Source organism: Anastrepha ludens, chromosome 5, assembly GCF_028408465.1.
Source record: "Anastrepha ludens isolate Willacy chromosome 5, idAnaLude1.1, whole genome shotgun sequence".
In the NCBI taxonomy this organism is placed as follows: domain Eukaryota; kingdom Metazoa; phylum Arthropoda; class Insecta; order Diptera; family Tephritidae; genus Anastrepha; species Anastrepha ludens.
In genome coordinates, this window is record NC_071501.1 from 20,812,526 (window position 1) to 20,839,432 (window position 26,907).

The 26,907-nt window shown below is 35.1% G+C and overlaps 1 protein-coding gene across 8 annotated transcripts in view; it reads right to left on the reverse strand.

The window, feature by feature from the left end:
- The window catches only part of LOC128865125 (protein madd-4), a 322,915-nt gene that overhangs the window by 102,971 nt on the left and 193,037 nt on the right, over positions 1–26,907 (reverse strand). For 6 of the 8 annotated variants that reach the window (XM_054105124.1, XM_054105122.1, XM_054105126.1 and 3 more), the window contains exons 15-16: positions 20,804–20,906; positions 18,900–19,040 (exon numbers count right to left, since the gene is read on the reverse strand). In XM_054105124.1, the coding sequence (XP_053961099.1) occupies positions 18,900–19,040; positions 20,804–20,906 (244 nt within the window). The remainder of the gene's footprint in view (positions 1–18,899; positions 19,041–20,803; positions 20,907–26,907) is intronic. The other 2 variants (XM_054105125.1, XM_054105127.1) reach the window with 2 other exon arrangements.

The following is a 26,907-nucleotide window of genomic DNA, read 5'->3' on the forward strand; positions in this document are numbered from 1 at the left end:
TTATGAGCTTATATGTGAAATGGGAAAAATGCTAGTTTTCGTCTTGAAGATTACATTTTTCGAAGATATAAATTCTGCTGAAAATGTACCAGGATGGTTCAATATAATTTCTTGTTTTTACTTTAAATTAAGCCACTTTCGAAACAAAACTCCTAGAAATATTCCTATGAATAATGCAATCAGATCTTAAGTAGTCACGAAAGGCGACAAGGAGTTAAAAATGGGGTCAAGAGAGCCAGCCTATCTACTCGAAAGGCCTTAGAAATTGAGCGCTCGGTGTCGGAAGACAGTGATGTTCAAGGCAACAAACTTTCTGATTGATTGTAAAACTGCGGTTTCTTAGAGTGTCCAATTGTAGCGGAGCCAATTTTTGGGCCCCAGCAATGGTAATGGGTGTACAGGTTAGGCTAAGGTCTTTACGCACTGCGACCAGATTGATCTATTGCGCGCCCCTAATTACTTAATTATAATTATTTAGTATACCGAGGAATCGAACCAGCTCCTTAGGAGGGAGCAATTGTAGGTCTTCTCACGAGCCCAGGATTCTGTGTATCCTGTGGCTTAATGGGTCACAGTTAGTTATTGAGTGTTCCATAGACTCCTCTTCATCACAGCAGAAGGTCAAGTATAATACAAATAATCAGTGCAGCACTTCAGGGATCTCTGTAATGAATCTCATGAAAACTAAATCCAAAAAGGATATGTCAGCATGGTACTTGTGGTAATTGCTTCTCAGTTAGAAAGGGAGTGAGCTGCGCTACCTGATAGGGTTAATTACGGGCCGCAATACATGGTGACGACAGATAGTCACTATAAGCATAATCAACGATTCACTGTTTGAACGATCAAGATGGTACAAATTATTTTCTTTTCCCACTCTTCATTTTTTTGAGGTCTCATACTCCAATGGGAGATAATCATTTCTTTTATGATGGTGATTTTCTCTGCCGCTGTCTGCCTTTTGTAAGTCTTGGGTTGCACATTTTTGTTTCAGCCGTTTTGAGAGTTTCCGGCTATCGGCAACTCGATGGGAATAAAATCATTACAAAAAATGCCGCACCTCATTCCTGAGTCGATTCCTTTTCCCGCCGTGAATTCAATTTTATTTCTGCTACCGCATTGACTGCAGGTTTATCAAAATAGTAGTAGAAAATTTAGTTTTTAAAAAGTAAAAAAGGGTGAGGCGGAATCATGTCAAATAAATACAGTGGTTCTTTGAAAGTGCAAATAGCCGTCAGTAGTTTCTGCTCGAAGTTGTGGTGTACCTTTTGATGTTGTTCTAAAAATGGAGGATCTGATAACTTTATATCGCTTCCATCGCTTCTTCATTTTGATAAGAAGCATTTTTATCACTTATTATTACAATATATTACGCACTTGAAGGTTACGTGTGGTCTGTTTAGTGGTGATTGGAATTGGAAAGAAAACCTATTTCTATAATTTTATGTTTCATTGCACAATGGCTTTCACACTCAGGATAACCGAATAATAAATACACCAAACATACTCGGCTATAGACACCGAATAAGGAATCACAGAATTCAACAAATATTTTTACTGAATATTAACTGAAATTGAAATTAATTTCTTTTTTTCTTCTTTTCAATCATCGTAGGGCGCCAGCGTGCCGTTCTATGCGATTCTTGGCAATGTACTGTAATTCGACACAGCTTTCCACGATGTGTTCAGCTTCCAAGCTTTCCTGGTTCTATCAGGCTTGCCACCAGCACTCGCAAGAGGATTCCACTCGATTGCCTTTCGGGCAATGCATTTTTCGTCTTTGCGTAGAGTGAATTTAAGCACTTTAAGCTCTCTACTTGCGTCAAAAATTTCACTCTAATTTTAAGAAATTGTTTATCACGAATAGACAAGGCGGAATTATCACAAATTGACCAACGCCAGAAAAGAAGAAGCTAAGAGATGCCTTCAACGTTTAACTGAAATTGTGCCAAGTTCTATTCGTAGCAGGCCGCTTTAGCCTTCCAAACAGTATACCCGCAAAACAGGCTGCAGGATACAAAGCTAAATAAATGCATAGGCTTTTATGTGTGGGCGCAATTTTATTGTCAGGCAAATAAGACAGCGGCACTCACACACGCTCCCGTGTGCGTTAATGTATGCGTGTGGGTATGGCTGGGCATGTGGCCTTGTAAGCCTGCCGCGAACAATTCGCACTTGCCAAGTAAATAAGCAAATATATAGTACAACTATGTGTAAGTAGCACTGTAGCACAACAACAACAACAACGACAACAACAATGCATATAAATTGTGTACGTGCATTAGCGATTATCCTGGTTGTTAGGCTATGCGTATTCACATTATCCTAGTTTTAGTGTTGCTTTTCGAGGGCTCGCTTACTCTACACACACAAACGTAAGTACACAAATGCATCCCCATCATGTGAATTACACACCCACCCACACACGCATAACAATTATATTACTTTTGAGGCAAACTGCACTAAATTTCTGTTGTTAACTGCAGCGAGAATGCAGTCAAATGTAGGCAGACACGACTAAGTGAGGTTTTCTAATGTTGTGCTCCGCATGCACGTTTTGTGGCTTACAAATGTAAAAGAAAAATACATAAAATTTTAAACGAAATTCGTTGTAATGGTGTCATTGCATTAAATTGACGTTTGTGCGCGAGCTGCTGACAGCTCATTGAGCGAACATACAAGCGAATGCAGTTTGGAATTTAAAATCGCATCTCCATTATCATCGACAGGGGTGGCATGAAAAGCGATTGCCTATTTGGAACGAATTCAGAATACGAAATTTCATTCTGGCTGCGACAATGCACTTGAAGTTAGAATAAATTGGTTGCGTTTAGCGGTTCGTTAATATGACAGCGTTAATGGTACAGTTGGTCAAGTACGTAAACTGATAATACTAATAAGTCTGCTAGATTGCATGGGCGGATAATAAGGAATATCGGATGTAGCAGGAACTAAAAGTTATGATAGTTTGAAATGCAAAATAAAATGCCCGAGATTTTTTTTTAAAGATTCTGCAAACAAGCATTGAGAAAGTTTCACAGGCTTAATGAAGAGTGCTTAATAGGATAGAACCAGAATTTCTATTTATTTTCCTTGCCGTACAAATATTTATGACTTGTAGATCCATAAGAGAGCAAAGCCAGAAACTAATTTACAAACACAAGGTGGTGAAAAATCAATCATCCAATTCTCTTTTTGAATCACTTTTTGTGTAAGTCCTTAAGATGCAAATCTAAAAATTATATTTTTATTGATATAAGGTGGCGCAAAATTAATCATCAATTTTTTTTACCACTTTTTTGTGTAGATCCATAAGAGGGCAAATGCAAAAATTTATTTGGTTTTTTTAGTACTCAAAAAATTAATGGGTTTTAGATCCAAGGTGGCGCAAAATCAATCATCCATTTGCTTTTTTGGTTTATTCGCGTTTTTGTGTAGATCCATAAGAGGGAAAACCAAAAACCGAATTTATTTTTTAACACAAGGTGACACAAAATTGTGCATTAAATTGTTTTGAATCACTTTTTTGTGTAGATCCATAAGAGGACGAGTCCAAAAATTATATTTTTTAATACACGGTGGGGTAAAATTAATCATCCAATTCGTTTTTTTTAAATTACTTTTTTGTGTAGATTCATACGAGTGCAATTCCAAAAATTATTATTTTTTATAGGCACAAGGTGGCACACAATGCATCATCCATTTTTTTTAATCGCTTTCCTGTGTAGATCCTTAAAAAGGCAAATCCAAAAATTAGTTTTTTTTATAGATACAAGGTGGCGCAAAATTAATTATCAATTTTGTTTGTGAGTAACTTTTTTGTATAGATCCATAAGAGGGCAAATGCAATAAGTATTTTTATTAATACCAGGTGATGCAAAATTATTCGTCGAATTTTGTTTCTAAATCGTCCAATTAATTTTTTTTAATTACCTTTTTGTGTAGATTCATAAGAGGGCAATTCCAAAAATAATTTTTTAATAGGCACAAAGCACAAAAATTAATCAACCAGTTTTTTTAATCACTGTTTTGCTAAATAAAATATTTGATTTTGAGTCATAGAAATCTTTATTTTGACCTTTATACGCAGCATTGTTGGTCTGTTTGTACGAGGGTCCTTTCAAAAGTCCTTGCAAAGTCCCAGAGATGGATCTACTGGCACGTTTCGAGGCTATCTTTAGTTAGTACTCTTGGAACACACACAGCAAGTCTTAGCCAGATTGGTCCATTTCTTATTCGTTTGAATTGAGGAAGTCGAGTTATTTTCCTTTTTCCATGACGACAACGCACTAACTCACATCTCAGCAGTTGTGGTCGCAAATTAATCGAAACGGGGTTCGAGCTCGTTTCACATCCTCTCTATTCTCCAGACATGGCTCCCTCAGATCTTTCGTACTAATCAGTTTTCCCCAAGTTGAAGGGTCAAATATGATTGGGGTACGACACCATTTGCAAAAATTATAAATTCTGCGATAGGGTGATTACTTTTGCGTCACGTTGTAATTAGTATTTAAAAATATTTTCTTCAAAAAATCTACTGAAATGAAAAAAAAGTTGAAGCCTAAAAGTGTCGCATAAAAATATTTAAAAATATTATCAATAGAAACAAGTTAATGAATTTTTTGAAGCTACTTTCAAATCGGTCGAGCTCACGTAAATCTCAATAACTTTCCGATACAAGTCAGTGCATCTTTCTACAATATTTGCAATATTTTTTATACTAATTTTTTTCCTAAAAATATAGTTCATGCGACCACCGTAGATGATTGGATTGATACACGACTGACTGTAACATCACCATAGCATTTACCCCTCGGGGTAAGCCAGTGCTTCCTTTACTAGTGCACTTCATACGATACGCATCATTTCATGGCGTATTCGAGCATTCATGCGTATGCATGTCATCCTCCATATCATCTTTTGACCTTTTTGGTGGCCCACAATGCGAAAGTTAAGAGCCTTCTTTGCAATTCTGTAGTCATTCATTCGAAGTACGTGCCCTAGCCATCGAAGACGTTGCGCCTTCATGAATCACACTATGTTTTGGCCATTTATAAGTTCTTCGATCTCATTGCTATGTTGTTTTATCATATAAGACCTATCAAGCTCTCGTATAGCACAAACAATTCTACTCAGAGTGTAGGAAATAGTTTTTTTATATTAGTAGTCACCACCCATGCTTCAGATCTGTACATTGCTATTGGTCTTGCAAAGGTTCTATACGTCTGTATCTTACACGTCCCCGACAAGAGTTCGTTTTTAAGCAGTTTGGGGTGTGCGTAATAGTTTTTATTTGCAGCCTCTGTACAACAATACTCGTAAAGTATTTATCATGAATATTTCTGTTTGTGACTTAACGCGAAATCCTCCCTTCCATGAAGAAGTTAAAAAAAAAAAAATTCAGGATATAATCTGTACCTGCCATTTTGCATTTTCAAAAGAAATTGTTTATTTTTTATATATTTAAAAAAAAGTAGTATATAAAGGTGGGCGGCCGCCGTAGCCGAATGGGTTGGTGCGTGATTACCATTCGGAATTCACCGAGAGGTCGTTAGTTCGAATCTCGGTGAAGGCAAAATTAATAAAAACATTTTTCTAATAGCGGTCGCCCCTCGGCAGGCAATGGCAAACCTCCGAGTGTATTTCTGCCATGAAAAAGCTCCTCATAAAAACATCTGCCGTTCGGAGTCGGCTTGAAACTGTAGGTCCCTGCATTTGTGGAATAATATCAAGACGCACGCCACTAATAGGAGGAGGAGCTCGGCCAAACACCTAACAGAAGTGTACGCGCCAATTATTTATTTATTTATTTATTTTTTTTTTTAGCATATAAAGGTACAAAAATCTTGCTCTCCATGCTACCAAAATAAATCGTCAAAAAGCGAAATTTTTCTAGCCGGTGTTATCCTTTAATGTTTGAAAGTTTTATGGCTGTGTGGCAATGCCAATGCAGAGCCCTCATACTTACTCGGTAATGTACATAAAACTCACCGCAAAGTAAATGCACCCATTCTTTCACGTAGGGTTCAGAGGGAAGTACAAAATCGGATGTTCCTACGCAGAGGTCCAAGGCAAATTCCATTTCCCTAAGCAAGCAAGGTACAAATGTTAAATGAATATATAAGTTTTGATTGGTAAATGTTGCAAGAGCAATTTCTTCTGCTTTGCCTAATGCCACACAGCGCACGCATTTATGTTCAATTGCGGGCAATTACGCGGTCTATCAAGGGACAGTGAAAGGAATGGCAGAGTTTTATCAACAAAAGGTTAGGATTGAATGGCTTACATTACATCGGAACCCCACTTGCGATTAATGGCCCTGATGGCCATTCAACTATGTAACGGGTCTGTTTTTAGAAATATGAGAACTTGAAATGTTAATACAAAAGAGAAATATTTTTGTATTATTATTATTTTTTTTTTTTGAATCTGATAGATAATTTTATGACGTGTAGTTTTTGAATTTAATATCAGCCATATCTCCGCTGCGGCCATGCGTTACAAGGCCCAATCGATCAGTTTTTGGCTCCTTTTTTTTTTAAATCTGAATAAACAATTTAAATGAGTGACATTAACGTTGTTCATTTGACTTTATTTTTATGCACGTAAGCCATTATTGGTACGTAAAATTTTCTACGTATGCGAAGGATAAAGGCTAATAAGGTGAGAACGACGACCAATCGATATTTTGGCGATTTTTAATACTTCGCGGTATGAAATTCACGAATAAATTTTATGATTTCGAGGCGTTGTTGTAACGATGATGCCACCAGTGTTCTATGAACTTTGCAATTTTTTTCTTCAAAGTTAAATTGCACAATTTGGAAGCGTTGTTCTGGCTTTAAGCGACTGATGATGACTTGCCAAACTTTACTGAAGCGAAGTGTCAACACAGGTTGCCATTCTCAGATGTCAAACCGTACTTATCGATATCAATAGTTTTCATGCAGCTAAAAAAACACCCGATATACGCCCTCTGCAAGCATTATTGGCGTTTACTACATCTAAAAAACGAGCAAAAGCAGTGCGCCACGTCGTATGCGTAACTTCATACAGTATAAGTCTGGTACAAAATTCATAGTTTAAATTGACTAAATTAAATGCAGGCGTGTGTGCTTGTGTGTGTGTATTGTATTTGTATTTTGTGCATTGTATTTGTTTTAGTATTTGTATTTGTCGGTGTGTCTCTTATAATCGTATAAATGTATTTATGCTTAAAAAGATATAGAAAATCAAGTGAGTTACCTATGAAAGAAGTTTTGTAAGCGTGTACTTGTTGTTGTTGTTTTAAAAATTGTTTCAGTTGTATGTTTCGGTTGTCGCCCAACAAATGATAGATACGATTGTTGTTCAAATAAATATACAAACGCACATATTTATTATTGTTTAAAAATAACAAAAGTTGAAAGAAAGAAAGAGCGAAAGAAAGAAAGAAAAAATATGCGAAAAGCGTTAGAAATTTTGCTTATAATAGTGACACAGTAATTGCTGTTCTTGTTATGCATTTTCCATTCGAAATTTCACTATTTTGTTATTTGCTTTTGTGCATTCAGGCTACGAGCATTTTATAGTGGTTGGTTAGTTCAATGTTTGTTGTTGTTATTGTCGTGCAACCGCCATGCAAATGTGCGCGGGAATTGAGCGCAGGCTGCCTCAGCCAACCAACCAATTGTTTCGTATATTTGACATTACTTCAGCGCGGTTGTTTGGTGAATGCAGCGTGTGCCGGTGTATGTGCCTTTATTTGCTAACTGGCGTGCAAATATTATTCTTTGGGAAAACATTTTTTTAAGTTTATTGTTTGATTTATTTTTTTATGATTTTCTATGGCATTTTTGTTTTGTTTCCGAATTTTCATTCTAATTGTAATTTTCTTTTCAATTTTGTGTGCACAAATGGTTTATATCCATATACAGGGTGGTTCATACTACTTTCAGAAAACGAAATTGAAGTGAACAAAACTAATTTTGCTTCGCAGAGAGAGAGAGTTTTGATTCGAAAAAACTGTCAGTCTCAAAACGATAAGTGGGATACCTGCATTTAGACCACCCTTTGTATAAATTTGAATATGTACGCGAAGTGTGCTTGCCATTTTTTTGCGAGCAGTGTAACTTAAATGCCTTGAAAATCAAATTAAACAGTACGCCGCTAACAGAAATGTGGTCGCGGAAATGCAGGCAATCTCTGGAGTGCGAGCAAAGTTCTAAAAATACGAAGCACGAAAAATATGCGAGAAATTCACAAAATGCAGCAAGGCGCAAAAAATTGTAAAAAATAAATTTATTAGACTTCGCGCAAGGAAATGGAAGAGTAGCAAAGATAAAACAACAGAAAGGGGAAAACAACTTAATCAATTTGAAAGTGGCTGCACAAGAATGCATAAGAAAAAAAAAATAGAGACGAAAGCCTGAGCTGCTAGTTTCACTTATAAATACGTTATTTGTATATTTTATTTAACAACTGCTTTTGTAATAAATTTTCACTAAACGCAAAACTAAAAATTAATTTCTCAACAACAAAAAAAAAACCATAAGTAAAAAATAAGTAAAAACTAAATATCTAAACACAAAAAAAAAAAATAAAAAATAAGTTTAGCAACAAAAAAAAAAAAACAATAAATAAAAAATAAATTTTTTAACAAACAAAAACATAATAATAAATTTCTCAATGAAAAACAAAATTAAAAATAAGTTCTCAGCAAAAAACTAAAATAAAAAGTAAGCTCTTTAACAAAAAAATAATAATAACAATATAAATCAAGTATAAATTTTTATTAAAAAAACAATGTGTAATAAATTTGTCAATACAAAAAAAACATGAAAAAAACAATCAATAAGAAATAAAGTAGCAATAAATTTCTCAACAAAAAAATAAACAACATTAATAAAAAAACTGATTTCTAACAAATAAAAGGTTAAATAAATAAAAATTCGTTTCTATAAAAAAAAAATAACAAAAACAAATTAATACGAAATCAATTCGAAATAAATTTCTCAACAAAAAAAAATATATTAATTAATAAAAACAACTGATTTTTAAATCAACAAAAAAGTTAAGTAAATAAAAAATTAGTTTCTGAATACAAAAAAAAAACCCAAACAATAAATAAATAAAAAATGAATTTGTGAAATACAATAAAAAAAAAAAAAAATTCTCAGCACTTAAAAAAATTAAGAAATAAAAAAATTCCCAACTAAACAAAAACGAAATAAAAAAAATACATTTCTCAGCCCTTAAAACAATTAAGAAATAAAAAATATCTCAACTAAACAAAAACGAAATAAATAAAAAATACATTTCTCACAAAAAAAAAAAAAAAATAAAATTAATAAATCGAATTTTTTAGCAAAAAAACTAAATAAATAAAAAATATATGTCTCAATTAAACAAAAAGGTAAAATAAATACTAAAAATTTCTCAATGAAAATTTTTCAAGAATTAAAACAATCAGAAAAATAAATATAAAATAAATTTCTCATAAAAAAAAACTTAATAAATAAAAAACTAAATTTCTTAACACAAAAGAAAAAGAAAAACTAGGTTAAACAATAATTTTCTCAGCAACAACAAAAGTAAATAAAAAAAATAAAATTTTTTTTTCAACTAAACAAAAAAAAAAAAAAATTTATAAAAAATAAATTTGTTCAAACCAAATTTTCTCAAGAACAAAACAAAAGAGAAATAGAAATCAGTAAAAAAAACTCAGTAAATCCAAAAATAAATTTCTTAAGACAAAAGAAAAAGAAAAACTAGTTTAAAAAATAATTTTCTGAGCAGCAAGAAAAAAGAAAATAAATAAATAAAAAAAAATATTTTTTTTTAACAAAACAAAAAAACACATTAATAAAAAATAAATTCGTTAAAAGAAATTTCTCACCAAAAAACAAAAAACAGAAAATAAAATTTTCAACGCAACCAAAATAAAATAAATAAAATATAGGTTTCTCACCAAAAAAAAAATTTAATAAAATAAAAAAATTCATTTTTCAACAAAAGAAAAAACTAAAAAAATAAATATCTCAATTAAAAAAAGGCAAAATCAATACAAAAAACAAATGTCTTCATGAAAATTTTGAACAATTTAAATAATCAGAAAAATAAATATAAAATAAGTTTCTCAGTAAAAAAAAACTCAATAAATAAAAATATAATTTTTTTAACACAAAGGAAAAAGAAAAAACAGATTAAACAATAATTTTCTCAGGAACAAAAAAAAAATTAAATACATAAAAAATGTCTCTACATAAAAAAAATTAAATAAATAAAAAAATTTGTCAAATAAAAAAAAAAATAAATAAAAAATAAGATTCTTACTTAAAACAAAATTACTAAAAAATTTATTTTTCAACAAGAACAAAAACCTAAAATAAATAAAAACAAGTTTCTGAACAAAACAAAAAAACCCATTAATAAATAAAAAATACATTTCTTAATTAAAAAATAATTAAATAAAATGTGAGTTCCTCAACGAAAAAAAAAAAAATAACAAATAGATTTTTCAACAAAAAACTAAATGAATGTATAAAATATATTTAGATAGTTCATTAAAGCCAATGAGAGTTATAGAGTTATAGGAAAGGCGAAATTGAGCTTAGTTAAAGTGGAGGTCATTCTCAAACGTGACAAAGCAAATCAGCCAAGGCCACAAAAATTCCGATTCTACGTAATTTGAAGTCAGTTTGAGCTCAATATGACAACCTGCATACATTAAAATATGCGACCAAGGTTCATGTACAGAGTCACAGCAATGCCTTGAAGTCGCTGGACTTTGAATAAAAAACAAACACTTAAAAAACAACGAAAAAAAAACACATTTTTGGAATAAGAAGAAGTTCACGGATCCATTTTAAAGTATGCCATGGCTTGATTAGGTAAGAATTTTAGAATTTACATAAGAATTTTCATTTTCAGCACAATGAGCCACATATTTGAATAAAAAATATAGTGTAACAAAATCAGTTGCAAGCAGTTTCTCCAGAAAAGTGCTCTTTATGACCTATGTCAAGAGATATGGAGTTGTAAACAAATCGGCTCACATGCAACACACTTATATGAAACTCCATTATTGCCAGCTCATTGACAAGGGCTAAAATACGTACGATAGTTCTTATACAAGGACGGCCGCTGTCGCTGAATTCTTAGTGCTCCACTGCCATTCAGTAAGTTGTTTCTATTAGTGATTGCGTTCGGCAGGTTATGGTAAAGTCCGAGTGTATTTCTGCCATAGAGAATATGTTCATAAACAACCATCTGCTGTTCGAAGGCGGTAGATCTCTTCATTTGTGGAAAAACATCAAAATGCATGCCACAAATAGGACGGGGGACTCAGCTGCATAGCCTGTCAAAAAGTCGAAGTACTGAATGTTTGTTATGATTCCCCAGAGAACAAATTGGTTCATATTTAATGCTCAGCAAAGCTTCTAAAGCTTTTCACATATTGTGTAAATAAAAAGTCTCGTTTCAAAAATGTATTATAAACTTGTCGACACTTAATATATTAATATGAGTAAACTAAACGGACGCCGTAGCCGAATGGGTTGGTGCGTGATTACCATTCGGAATTCACAGAGAGGTCGTTGGTTCGAATCTCATTGAAAGCAAAATTTATAAAAACATTTTTCTAATAGCGGTCGTCCCTCGGCAGACAATGGCAAACCTCCGAGTGTATTCCTGCCATGAAAAAGCTCCTCATAAAAATATTTGCCGTTCAGAGTCGGCTTGAAACTGTAGGTCCCTCCATTTGTGGAACAACATCAAAAACGCACACCACAAATAGGAGGAGGAGCTCGGCCAAACACCTAACAGAAGTGTACGCGCCAATTATTTATTATTATTTTTTTTTTTTAAACTATATTTTTTCTTTCAGAATAGCTTAATAGTTATTTATTAAAACTATAAAAACAGGGAAAGAAACCAAATATATTTTTATTAGAAAATATCAACTATCTTTCATTAAGTGTCTTATTTTGGGACCCCAAAAACAGAAATTCATATACTTGTGCTAAGTTAACCCATTAGTTTTTTTCAAACTGATTTCAAAATAGAAAAGCATTAAAAAAATATATATAAAAAATAGTTTTTTCTTTAAAGCAATTTTGGTTTCCCCATAATAAATATTTATTACTTCAACATTTTGTGGGCCACCCTAATCTCGCTTGCTTTGCAGTGAATGCCAATTGCACTTTAAAATATTAGAAATAACGGAAAGTAAAATTCAAGTAAACAGAAATGCTAAAGTGGCTGACCAAGACCTCTTGAAGACCGTTATTTGAAAGATATGTACAATTGTGGGAAGGTTGTTTATAAATACGAGTAAAAAGCCATGTAATGGTTTGCAAACAGTAGTTATTTTGCAGTAGGTAAAGACATAGACGGACAGGGCGCACACACACATAAGGAAGAACTAAATAAATGGAAAATGTATAACAAATCAGGAGGAAGGAAAAGCTCACTTGACCATGGCGGTAGCTGGGCAGTGGTGAGTAGACAGAATGCAATTAGACTTTGTAGGTTTTGTAGATTCTGTGGAAATGTGTGCAAATGTTTTCAAATGTCGATGACTGCTCATACGTTAGTAAGCAATGCTCAGGGTGGGCAAAAATAATTAAATATTTTACAACTGTTGCTGTTGTTGTGCGCACTTCTGCTCGTTTTGCTGATGGTGCCGGAGTTATGAGGGTGCAAGGGTGTAGTTTAATGTGTCTTGCATTGGACAAGAGCTAAAATTATATGAGCTTAGTTAGAAGTGAAAAAACATTGGGTTTTATAAGCAAACAAATTGGGTGATGTAACTGAGTAACTTAAATAGAAGAATTAAAATCATTGCAGTACAATAAATATGAGAAATATTTATGATACGCAATCAGTTTAAAATGTAATAGAAATTCTGATAAGAGTAAAATAACACTGTATGATAGCGACAGTATACTTTGAAATCTTATGGTTGAATAAAGGCAATCACTTTGCAGAAATTGCACTAATCAACGACGTTTTCCTTACTCAGTTGAAAAATATTTGTAAGAAATAGGCAGCTGATCAAAGGACTACAAGTCTGCTTGCAGTCTGTGTTGTTCTTATATATGGACCCCACAAAGAGCCTATGAGAAGTGAGTATGACGCAGGCTGCACAAATTATATCCAAGAATTTACATGAGCTCTATAACATCCTTGCAGACATTTAGTGTAATATAATTGCTAAAAAAGCATTACGCAGCCCATGAGAGTTGTAATTAAAGCGAAGTAAGTATTGAACAAAAAAAAAAAACAAAAAAACAAAAACAAATACAATATTAACTAAACTGAAGCTAATGCTACCACTAGTTTAGTACAATCTGAAATAATTCTCAAAGTTATGTAATAATTAAAAATTATTATTATATTCTAGGCTTTCAGGGAGGAACAGAGGGCCAAATCAAAAATGCTCTATTAAAAATCTCAACTGCACAAAAATTAGCGTATTACTATAGTAAATGAGAAAAATCCGCAGAAATTTTTATTTTATTTTGGTTATCTACTTTTTATGTAAACAACTTCATGCATCATCACTCTGAAATTTCTGATTACACTCGCCATGGCGTATACTCAATAAAGTGAGAACATTGTGTCTGATACCACGGCGTATACGCAACTATAATGCAATGAAACGAAAAAGCCGCTGCCTTTACGCCTGCAAATTACATTTAATATTGTTTTCACTATCAAAGCTGCACAAAGAAGTATCAGAAGTGTTGGCTAAAAGGTGTTGAAAAACTGGCTTCATGCGAAAAGGCAGCAACGACTAAACTAAAATGCTGCAAAGCGGGGGAAAAACTGATGCAACAACACCTACAACTAAAAGCAAAATACAAAAAGCGCACTAAAACCAAATGAAGTGCAACTCAAAACCACTCAAAGTGGAAAGAAGAGTAGACGCCAGCGCCAAAAACACACTTAGGCTTCATCACCGCGCTGACGCTTGACAAAAATGCTTACAATTGTAGTTGCATTGCACACTCAACGCGCCCAAATGGTGAAGAGTCGACATAAAAGCAGTGCAAGAAAAATGAGTATGAAAAAACAAAAACAACAACAAATATAATAACAACAGTGTGGGGCAAAGCGGAAAATCCAAAAAACTAGCGAGAAACAAAAGCTAAAAACTGAAAGTGCACTCATGAACCGTTACGGCGACAAAAATAGCAATAACTACACTCGTATATACAAAACAACAAAAAACTATTGACAGTAAAAAGAGCTGCCTCAAGTTTGAGGCAGCCATCAAAAGCAACACTCACAAAATTGTGCAAGTACTCGAGCAACAACAAAACGGCGTCAACCTCAGCACTTCAAACAATAACCAACAAGGAAATATTATAAGTTTGTATGGATAAAAGTAGATGCACAAGTACGAGTGGGTGCACTTCCAGGTGGTTAAGTGAAATTCAAACGGTAACAAAAATCTGTAATCGAAACTGTAACCAACTTGGCAGCGGAACTTAAACTTAAGACGCCAAGTAATTGCGATTGGATTGCAGGAACGTAAAGAAAACCGTAAATACTTATGGCTGCAGGTCGGTGCTGCTCATTTACTATGAACTTAAGTTTAATATTTTTTTATTGTAATTTTTGGGAGACGAATTATGCAGTTACAAATTAATTGCACAAAATTATATGTTTAAACTAGCAGCCGCCATGGAGTTATGTAAATGAAATACTCAGACGTGACGGTAAGCAAAATTGCTGTGAAAAATCGCTGATGTAAAAATGGCGAAGATAGCCATATGTAGATGGAAAAGAAAGAAGTTTTAGGTGATAATTTGGCAGGTCAATAAATCTCAGAAAATTGAAATAGATTTCGGACCACAAATTCAGCATTTTGCTTACCGAGAAGCATCTTAAGGCAGAAAGCACTTCAACTGCCTGAAATTTCGGTTAAGCAGTTTTGTAGTGAAACCATTTCAAACATTAGATTTAGAGTATTTTCATAAAAAATTAAGAGAACGGAAAATCAAAGGTAACTAAACCAAACCATGAACCAAAGAATATAGGGATTATCGATTCTTGGTATAAAAATCGTTAAGTTCTGAAACAGAATCGCAGCGGAATAGCTGGTAATGGATAGTAATCAGCTGATCTACTTCCGTCGGAAAACTCGGTCGGTTAAACACAATTGCGAAGTAGACGGAAAACACTATTGCGACGGCACGGTTTTCAGCTGACTTTTTGTGGTTGCAATATAATTAATTTTGTAGTGAAATCTTTTCTTTTGTTATATTTGTGAAGCAACTCGTTGAAGGTTATTGTTACAAAAAACTACTTCTTCCTAAATTACTGTCGAAATTATTTCTCCATACCAAATACGTGAAGTATGCAGCTTTCTAAAGTGAAATGTATATGTAAAAATATTATTTTTTTAGGATAAGCTATGCTTAAAAAAATTTGTTATTAAATATTATATATTTTTTATTCAAATTACTTCGGAAAATTTTTTTTTGGAATATTTTAATGTTGTGAAAATTAAAAACAATCTGAGTGGCGGTGTTTTTCACAAAGGAAAAAAAATGTTTTAATTTTGAACAAACAAATAAGATTTTTCACCAAAAAAAAAACCGATTTACCCATTCATACATTAATGTTGTATTCATTCATACATTTATCCCAAAAAATAAAAGAAAAAATTATAAAAAAATGAAACAACTAAATCAAAAAAAGTTATAAAAATTTATAAAAAAAAGAAAACAATTTTTTCAACTATTTTGAGCAAACAAATAAGATTTTTCACAGAAAAATGATTTATGTTTTATGAAAGCATTAAAAAAAAAAAATTATGAAATTTATAAAAAAGTCTGGTTCTCATTACCAGCAGGTTATCTTTAAAAAAAAAAACAAAACAGATTTTTCTGTGTTTTACTAAAACAGAATAATTAAAAATTATGAAAAGAGTTAAAAAATTAAATTGAAAAAAAAAAAAACAAAAAACAGTTATAAAAATTTATTAAAACAAATGTGGTAATGGGAGAGAGGGTAATCTTCTGAAAACTATAAAAAAAATTTCAAACATTTTGAACAGTGATACATCATTTTGCACAAAAAACAAATACTTTTAAAAGTATATTTGATCTAACAGAATCGTAAAGATTTTTACCAAAAAAAAATAACAAAGTTTATAAAAAATCTGGTAATGGGAGAGGCGGTTGTCTTTTAAACATGACAAAACAAATTTTTCAAAAATTTTGAACAAAGATATAAGAGTTTTTACCAAAACAGTATAATTAAAAATTGTGAAAAAAATTAAATTAAAAACAAAAAACAATTATAAACATTTTTTAAAACAATTCTGGTAATGGGAGAGGGGGTCGTCTTCTAAAAACTATAAAAAAAATTTTGAAAAATTTTCAATAATGATATACGATTTTTCACAAAAAGAAACAAAAAAAAACTCTTTTAAAGGTATATTTTATCCCACAGAATGTCCAGAATCTCACAGAATTAAAAAACTAAAAATTATAAAAATTAAAAAAATTTGTAAGTACATTTTATCCCAAAAAAAGAAAATAAAAAAATTATGAGCACACTAAAAACTACGAATACGTGAAAAAAATTGCAAAAATTTATTTTAAAAAATTGAGGGATAAGAGAAAGGGTTGCCTTCAAAAATGTTCAACGAAGCATAAGATTTTTTAACCAAACAAAAAAAATAGGAAAACATTAAAAAACAAAATTTAAAAGAATAAAAAAAGAATAATAAGAATATAAAAATTAAATACAAAAAAATGTGGTAATAGAAGAGTGGGTCGTCCTCAAAAAATTACAAAAAATAATAATTTTTTCACCACAATTTAAAAAAATATATATAATTTTTTTCAAACAAAAACTTTTTATTTTCAAAAACGAAAAAAAAAAAATCAAAAAATTCCAAAGAGCCAAAGGAAGATCGTTTTAAAAAACTGCGTATTAAAATATTCAGCATTGAATAAATTTGAAAATTATAAGATATTTATAAACATGTTTCTAGTTGACTTTTTATTCTGACAAATAAGCTATTTTTTTTTAAGAATTGAAGATAATGCGAAAATATCTGCATTACGCGACAATGAGTCGCTCTGGTATCATTTGATGTAAATAACTTGAGTGGTTATTTTTATAAATTTTGTTTTTATGTTATTTTTTGTTTAATTTTTTATTTTTATGTATATTATTTTTTTATTTATGTGTTTTTTTAGTTTTATGATTTTTTTAGTTTTATGTTTTTTATTTAAGTTTTGTTTTAGTTTTTTTTTTGGTTTTTATGTTTTTTATTTCCTTCGCCACTCATGACACAAAATGGCCAGTGGCGAAAAGTTTTGAATGCAATCAAATGCCAAAGTCATCTTGGCCAATTGCAGCCAGATATACGCACATACGCTCAGTCCAACCAACCCAGCTCTATTTCAAGTTTAATAAGGCAACTGGGTTTGGAAGAGGCACAACCATGACCATTAGATCGAAATGCAAGCCTTAAATAAAATCTGTTTATTTTTCTAACTATCCAAATCCCCAAATACTTTACGCTGGCCGCTAGCTTGAGTTCAGTGCTCTAAAAAGTTAGACAGCCAAACAGTCGGGCCTTCGCTTTCATTACCGTTTTCAAGGGGTGAGGGAGATGCTTACTTTATGCACCATACAACACTACGACTAAGAGCATTTACAGATTATTTCCGCTAATGGCCGCGCAAAGGTCGTCAGCTTCCCTAATAAAGAATGAACGAGAAGACTCCGAAAGAAGGATAACAAACTTTCGTGTTATGCAATAGAATCTTGATACAAAAAAATGCACGCATACGTTTTATGTTTAATAATCCATATTTTGGCATAATTCAGCTTTCATTTTAGGCTAGATTTTAATCGCTAAGACGCATTTCAAATTTAAAATTCAAAATCCCACCGAATCCACAAATAATCAATGTTCCATTCTTAGTCTTCACAAATAGGCGATAAAAAAACCTTGTGAAAATATACAATGGCGTAGAGGTGAATGAATGCATGCAGACATGGGCATAAATGAAGATGAAACAATAATGCAATAACAACCATAACAATTCGTCAAAGCCTGAAAGTAAAATTTTTTTTTTATAAAGCAACAACAATTGCATGAAAACAAAACAGAAATGCATGAAAACAAATTGCAATGAAAGCCGGCAAACACCTGACTGAACATTTGAACATTTGGTGGGAGTGCAGCGATGAATGACACGATGACGCTTGATGTACTTTACAATGCAAGGCAATGCAATGACGAACAACAATAACAACAAACGATCAAACGAGTGTATTAAATAATGAGTGAAAGAAACAAAACGAACAAACGAACGAGAAAATGAGGAAACTAGAAAACTAGAATCAACAATGTAACGAACAAACCGACAATTAAATGAACGACAAACAAATATTTGCAACAACGAAGTAAATTTACCAGAGTAGGAAGTGAAAAAAGTGACCAGAAAAAAGAAAAACGAACAAGAAAACACCAAATGTCGGTGACATTCAGTTTGCTTTATATTTCTTGGTGTTTTTTTTTTCGTTTTTTTACGTCGGTTAAACTGCTAGGCAGGCACAAGTTTAAGTAAACTGCCAAGCATACAGAGAGGCGGTCAGACTGGATAGAAAGTTGGTTGGATGAGCAGACAGGTAGATGTGCAGCCGAAATACTGCTTGACTGACTGACTCACTGTCTAAAACAAACAACTGAAAACCCAGCACCCGCCTACACTGCACCGAATAGCAGCGATGACAATAAACTTGCAGGCTGCCTATTTAACTGTCTATTTGTGTGACTGTTTGAGTGACAGTTTGACCGATGGCAGGTTTTCTTTTCTCCTTTTTTTTTGATCTTTTATACGAATTTTTGTTCACTTCCTCTTCTTCCGGTTAGACCAGCTCACCTGCAAATTGCTGAGTAGCGCCTGGAAGTATGGCATGGCGAGTAAAACGTTGGCACGACTGCCGCCATTGCTGGCGCTTGCCGATTTCGCCGTACCACCGACGGCAGCATCTTCGCCGACTTGCTGCACTAATTGCGACTGCTAAGCGTTGACGCGCAATTGAGAGGAGAGTTCGAAGTGGTGAAGTGAGTTCGTAGACGCGGGGTAAACAAGCGTAAGGGAGTAAGAAAAAGACAATACATATGCAATTAGTGTGAGTGAAAATATACGAAGCAATTTTTTTCTTTTTTACTCTTTTTGGAATGGAAAATGGTAAAGTAAAATGCAATTTGAAAATGTAATTTTCGCAGATGAGAAAGAAAATTTAACAACTCGAGTTAGTGGATATGAATGTTGTGAAAAAAAGAGAAATAGTAGATAATTTAAATTTGAAGACAAAATGTTGAAAAATCACAATTTCTCAATTTTCATAAAAGATAAACCAAACAAGTAAGGAGTGACTAAATTCGAGCTGCACGGAATTTTATATACCCAGCGCACATTTTTAAAGAAATGCTATATGTATTTCTAAATGGTGGTTAAGTTTCAAGGGCCGATGTTGAATGTGAACCACACCTAAACGTCAACGACACCGTTGGACTTCTTTCTATGGGGTCATTTGAAAGAAAAGGTATACAAAAATAAGCCAGCAATAATTCAAGAGCTAAAGGATGAGATAATTCGGCACATTAACGGCATAGAGCCTCAATTATGCCTCAGCATCCTCGAAAATTTGGACCATCGGCGGTCATTTGGCCGATATTTTGTCCATACGTAATTGAGCCATACCAGTATTATCATAATAAAGAGAAATTATACTAATTTCTTATACAAACTGTATTTTATTCAAAATAAACACCGGCCCTTGAAATTTAACCACGCTTTATATCTTCCATTATGCAGCAAGCAACAAAGTCATCGCACCCTAGTGGACTAGTGCGCACGGGTGTGGATATGAGCAAATAAATTGCGTTTTCTTTAAACAAAGACTCAAAAAACAATCAAAATCAAAGCATGAAGAGAAAGAAAATGTGTACAATTTCATATTTGAACGCTGACTGCATTCTACAAAACAAAAAAAGAAAAAAAAACAAGAAAAAAAGATTTATTCCTGCTTGTCACAACAATCGTTGCAGCAATTTTGCTTGTTTGCACTTCCCGCCGGCGCTTTAAAGGATGCACACTCGCTTGCTCGCTTGCTTTCTGCTCTGAAGTGGAATAACTGGATTGAGAAAATCGTATTATAAACACAATCCAGCATTCCAACATTACATTGCAACACATACATATGTCCGCACATATGCGCGGGCGTATGTGTGTGAGCGCTTCATCACAGGAAACGAATCAGCAAGAGCGCATCCTTTGAGACGCACAAATGCGACACGGCAAGGAGACACGGTTGGGGCGTAAACATTGAGGAAAACTATCAAATTACGAAAAGTTGATAAACATTTGTTGTCCGCAATATCCGCGTATGCTTTACACTCCGCCGAGATACTGCAGCGGAACAAGCAAACGCAGCTAGCCGGTTACATTGAGAGCTTTCCTCTTGACATTTGAGCTATTCGAGTGCCTTTCTCGGTGTGGCAGCTATCAAACCATCAAATCAACCAACCAACCAACATTTGGTTTGACTGCTGCCATTGCGCAACACTCAAGTACAACACAAAGATTTCGGCCCGCATAATATGGCAAAGTTAAAGCACCGCAGCAGTGTCGTCTTCCCGTGGCAAAGTGCTTTGTTGCATTAGTATTGCGCTGTGCCACTGGATGTGTAGCTTGCAATGCACTCCATTTGTTGGTAAGTTATAAGTTAAATGTCTTTGTGGCCGCCGCTCTGCACTCGCTGTTGTGTGTTTACTCACCTCATTCTCCATGATGTTGCCATCCACATTTTGTGGCTCATCGGTTTTGGGTCGTCGATTGCGTTCGCGTCCGTTTTGCTGTTTGTTGCGTGTGGTTTGTGAGCTGTAAGCAGAAAAGATGGAAAGTGGTAATATCCAGGCAAAGAATAATAACAGCAATAAAATGAGATGAAAAGATGTATATTAGAAAACTAAATATTTCACCAAAAGTTTAAAATAAAAGCTGGAATATAGGCATTATTTATTCAAAATATCTAAAAACTATCAAGGGCGCTGGAAATTTGAATTTATATAAAACAAAAAGTGATATTTTCAGTGGAGTTGCCTGATCTCCGATCGGGCGCGTCTCAGATGGTGGATAGGGAAACCCTGGCATCATAATAGTGGCCTTCCGAGCTGGGATAGGTTCCAACACTCGTGTGATGACTCAAAGTTGGCATAGAAATAGGGTGCCATCCGCGAACCAAACTGGCTAGGGAGGAGTCCCGTACAAAAACCGAAAAGGTAATGGACCACAATGGATCAATTACTACAGCTGGAACCCACTCAAGTGGCAATCCATACGTTTCGGCGACAGGGGCATGGAATCTGGAGGCCCCAACCATTACCCAAGGAGGAGACGCAAAGTCCTCTTCTTCAGAGACGAAAAAGCGTTTCCCAGTTTCAGAGAGCCTGAGTTGTGAGGCTGCTTCGGTGGCGGCACGATCTCCCAAAAAAGCCGGGAAATCGCAGAGCGTAGCAAGAAGGCAAAGAAGAAAGCAGCGGGCAAGGCTCTTGTAGGAGAAATCCTCGTGCGGCTCTGTCGTCCCTTCTGGGTCTGTGTCCTCCAAAAGGCTTCGATCGACGGAAGTGACACCGGCAGAAGTCACCGGGTCCTCGGTGGTCACTGGCGTTCCCAAATTGTCTCGCTCTCGACGTAAGCGGAGGAAGACGGTTCTACTGAGCCGCGGTCTAACCGCCACCGCGACAACAAGTCCAACCCAGCTGTCCGCCCGGCGAAAATTTCGTCAGTGGAGGATGGAGAGCTGGATCTTCGCCCGAGCACATCCAAGGGTGTGGCCACGCCATCCTATCGGAAAACTGGGGCCTGACCATCAGCTGACTGATGCAGAAATTAAATTCTGCAAAAGCCGGCTGATGCGTTGGGTAGTTACTTTTGGAAGCGCGCCGTTCTTGCATTTTTGCATTATTATTTCAGCTGTCTTCCACTGGCTTTTATCAGTATTTTTTTTGTCGGGACAACCGCTTACGTCATTTGGCCGAGTTGAACAAAGCGCGTCAGTCGTTTATTTCTAGTGCTAACCGGCACTAGTTGGACACCTCAAGAGAAGCCAAGTCTTTCGCCATTTGATCTGTCCAATGCAGAAAAAGCCTTCCTATTCCCCAGCTTTTTTTTTTGCTTTGTCGAGACCAACTAGCTAGTACAGCACTCAGACAACATTAAGTCCATTGTACTGCACTCGGGTTTATTTTTTAATAATCTTTAAATCTACCCGACCTCCGAAGAAGTTTTAGTAGCTCTTATGGTGCCAAGGAGCCAAGGTGGTTGCCTCTTAACACATCAGTGCCAAAGACCTCAAACCTGATTCGAACGAAGTCCGGACAGACGCACAGAAAGTGGTTCACCGTCTCGTCCTCCTGTCCACATGCTGGCCAGAGTGCATTGAGCGCACTTTCTGAGATGCCTACCTTTTCCGTGTACTTCGGCCATAGAAAGTGGCCCGTCATCAATCCAACCAGCTGCCTAAAGTCTCTTCTGGTTAACGACAGGAGGATCTGCTACAGTCGGTGACAATAGTTTTGTCAAGCAGCTCCTCTTAGCCTTCAACGCTCGATTGTGGGTTGAAGTAACCCGTTTGCTAACCGTGGCTTTGATGGTTGAAAAGGCGAGTGGCACATGAGCTCCGGGCCAAAGAAGTTGGCCTCAGAGCCCATCGCAGCTAAAGAGTCAGAGGTCTCGTTACCCCCAAAACCCAAGTGTCCCGGCACCCATGTTAGCGTGAGGATTTTATGTCTACCGACAGAGTTCAGCCGGGATTTACAGGACGCAACTACCTTTCAAGTGGTGATTGGAGGGCTGTTTAAGGTCATCAGCGCAGATTTGCTGTCACTGCAGTCACATAAAGATCTGTCTTGCCACCAAAGTTTTCCATAGCAAAGTTCATTGCTCATTGCTTTGATCAGTCAGTTAATTTAAATTATTTTTCCTTCCCCATCCTATTTGCAAGTGGCGTTCTAATTCCTTTAAATTCTAAATTGCATTATAGCTTTACGTAAATTCCCAACACTTTCAATTTTGTTGCCCCCCATTTTTATTTCAATATTTCACTGCTCTAATTTGGTTACGCTACAATTCCATATTTCCTAAGCCCGTTCCCATTTTTAGTTAATTCCCTATTGTGCACTCAAAACGTAAGTACCCGACACACTTTACTTCACGTGCAGGATACTAAAGGATAACAAAAAATGAGCAGCTGCTGAAGACAAAAACCCGAAAAAACAGAAAAAAAATAAAGGGACTAGCACAAGTAAGCTGTAAACACATAAAGCTCTACTTTTGTATTAGAAGTGGATGAGATTGAATCAAGCGAAGCGCAGTAAAGTGAGCCAAAGTGACGAGGAGGCGAGCAGGAAAAGCGACAAAGCGGATGAAAATATTTAAACAATATGTGATTTGTAGTCAACATGGTGTAGTTGTTGTTGTTTGTGACGGGATTGAGACCAGAAGTAATAAGGAGGTAAGGCAGCAAATATGGAATAAGAAGGCATGGCGCGGTGCTTACAAATACACACACACACATGTAGCATAAGTAAATTTGTATATGTGACAGAAGCACAAATGTGCGAGCACAAAAAATCACACAAGTGCGCATCCATTGTATTTTCACGCAGCTGCTCAAAAGGATGTAAGTAAGTAAGGATCTGCTGTCGAAAGAATATGCGAGTTGCTTGTGGACTCTGTTAAAATATGTGTACTTTTATGTGTGTATATATATGTATATGTACATATATACATGTAGGCGCCTCATTTGACAGCCTGAATGTATGAGGCAGTGTGTTTGCCATTTTAAAGTTCACAATGCACAACTGTTTTCCCTCTCGACAGCTGGCGAGCAAAGGTCAATTTCGTGCAAAGCAAATGCCACTCTAATGCGAGTAGATGCCATATAAAAATATGGTTTGTATGTATGTTGAAATGTTTGCACTTTGTAGCTCTTGGCGCTCAAGTATAAGCGCACACATACAATTTTCAGTGTGCCCCTGATGATGGGTTTTTAACACCAACTCCAAATTTGGTGCAAATGTGATTTTGGAAAAAGGATTTGCTAAGCGCACAACTGTCAGAGGAACAACAGGTAATGGCGTTGGCTCATAAAGGCCGGCTATTTGCACAACACCAACTGGTTTTGTTTGGTCAACATTCCCAAACAAATATATGCGTACAAAGCCTGTACATATGTGTGTGAGCATACTGGCATTAAATTATGCAACCCCAAAGCAGGTTAAACGCTTGCCACAAAATTAAAGAATTTTCAACAACAAATTGATTACAAAAATGTAACCCAAATTTGTTTCACCCACTTTCTGGACTCTCTAAAGGCAGTGTGGGCTCAAATAGCTTAGTTTAAGCATATTGAGGGCAGAGGTTAGAATTTTTCAGTTGTGTAATATTTAAGCAACTCGAGGTGGCACTAAAGGCTGCCAATCATTAAAATTGTCTAAAGGAAAGTGAGCATGTATCTGGTTATATACAAGGTGAAGTCCAAAATAAACAAGACTGGCGCGTCATAAAAATGTTTTTGATGGTGCCATATTTTTAATGAGTTACTGCATTGAAAGTTACATCCCTAGCTGACTTCTAGTGAGAGCACATTCAGTTCAGTGGAAGCGGAGTTATTGCGTCTCAAGTATCAGTATGTTTGGGTCATCGGTACAAAAATTAGTTTCGAACAAAGAGTTAATATCAAACTTTGTTTTAAAATCGGAGAAACGTTTACCGAAACATTTAAATTGATGGAAAAAGTTTATGGCGACGATTGTCTATCTCGAGCCAGAGTTCATGAGTGGTTTACACGTTTCATAGAGATGGTTGTGAGGAGATAAATGACAATGAACATGCGGATCGCCCAAAATCAGTAGTCACCGAAAACTCCATAAAAATTGTTCGGAAGCGTATCAAAAATGAACTGAAATCATTGCTGAAACTCATGGAATCGGAGTTGAATATCTCCAAAACATCGATTTATCGCATTTTAACTGATCATTTGGGCTTACGAAAGGTCTGTGCCGATTTCATTCCGCACAAGAGAACTGAGGACAAAAAATTGCTCAGAATTCAACATTCGAAAGACCTCATCAAAGAGGTGAGAAAAGACGATTGGAACTGATGATAAAACGTGGTGCTTCAAACATGAACCAGAAACTAAGCGTCAAAGTGCCGAATGAAAGACCCCAGACGAGCCACCACCCAAAAAAACGCATTTGGAGAAGTCAAAAATCAAGTCGATGCCTATTTGTTTTTACGATTCCAAGGGAATTGTCTACAAGAAGTTCATGTCAACGGACCAAGCCGTCAATGCACTTTTCTATCTTGGCGTTTCGAAGCGTTCGTTGCATCGCATTCGTCAAATTCGGCCTGAATACCGCGAAGGAGGAAACTGGCGCTTATTGCATGATAATGCACCATCTCATCGATCCACTCTTGTGATTGATTGTTTTACTAAAAATCGCATTGTAACCATCAATCACTCACCGTATTCGCCTGATATGGCTCCCTATGACTTCGACCAATTCGGGAAAATTTCATTTGGCCATGAAAGGAAAACGTATTGCGTCCGTAGAGGCCGTCCAAAAGGCTTGTATCGACATCCTGAAGGACATTCCGGTCAATCACCTGAAACACTCTTCCGAAACGCTTTTAGAACGCGCAATACAGTGTATCGAGGCCAGAGGGAGCTATTTTGAATAAATAAACTCGAAGATATCAGAACAAAGCTTCGGTCGTTTCTGTTTTAGCTCAGTGTTGTTTATTGTGGACTTCACCTTGTACATGTGTTTCGAGCAAATAATTGGAGTTTGGGTATGGATTTTTAAGTATTTCCAATTATCTAAAACATACTTAAAAATGTTTACTATATATGAAACCTGTTTTTAGCACGTGAAATTCTTCACATGAATAATGAAAACTTGGATATTCCTAAAAACACTCATGCATTCGATATCAGATCACTGTGTAAAAATCGGAATTTCGAGATTTTAAAATTACAAATTCGGTATGCCGACATATTTCGGGACATACCATTTACGGCATCTTAGTTAGAAATTTGACTTAGATTGTTGTGGATAATGTAATACTGATTAAGAAAATGATGTTTTAAATAATCTTACAAAGTGCCTTTTAGAGGATTTTAGAATAAAACCTGGAGAAGAGCCACGAAAAACAACTCGGCACACACCATCTCATCGTTGATGCTAAAGCCGCCGTTGTTAGCACAGATAGTAATTACCTATACCTCGATACCAAATGGGGTTTAAGACAAGGTAATTCTCTATGCTGTGACTTTTTCAACCTCTTACTGTGCAAAATCTTTCGCGCCTGTATGCTCGGCATACTCCAGTTTAAGGAGAGAGCCGAGCAATTTGGGTCGTGCGGTGAATGAAGGCAAAACAAACCTGCAAGGAGTCTTCTCGTCTTGGACAATATGTCAGTGTTGACATTGTTATGAAGGACTTTGTCTATCTTGGGACCAGCATCAACTTTAAAATCAGCTCACGTAAAACTCTGCATTTGAATAATAGAGACTTGAATTTATTTGAAAGCGCTAAGGCATTCAATGGCAGAACACTTTGCAATATCGGGATTCCGGGATTCTAACATTATAATGCCGGGAATCCGAAATGTCAATACGCATTTCTCTATTAATTAAAAACTTTTCTTAACGCTTGCATTTTTGAGTTTGAAATTTCCTTCAATAAATATTGATTTGATTTTTAACAGTGGTGCCTAATATTTTTACGATTATGGAGAATTTTCGATGTGCGTTTGTTTTGTTTTTGCTGTAAGATACATACATATGTCGTAAAAAACAGAGCTACCTCTTATC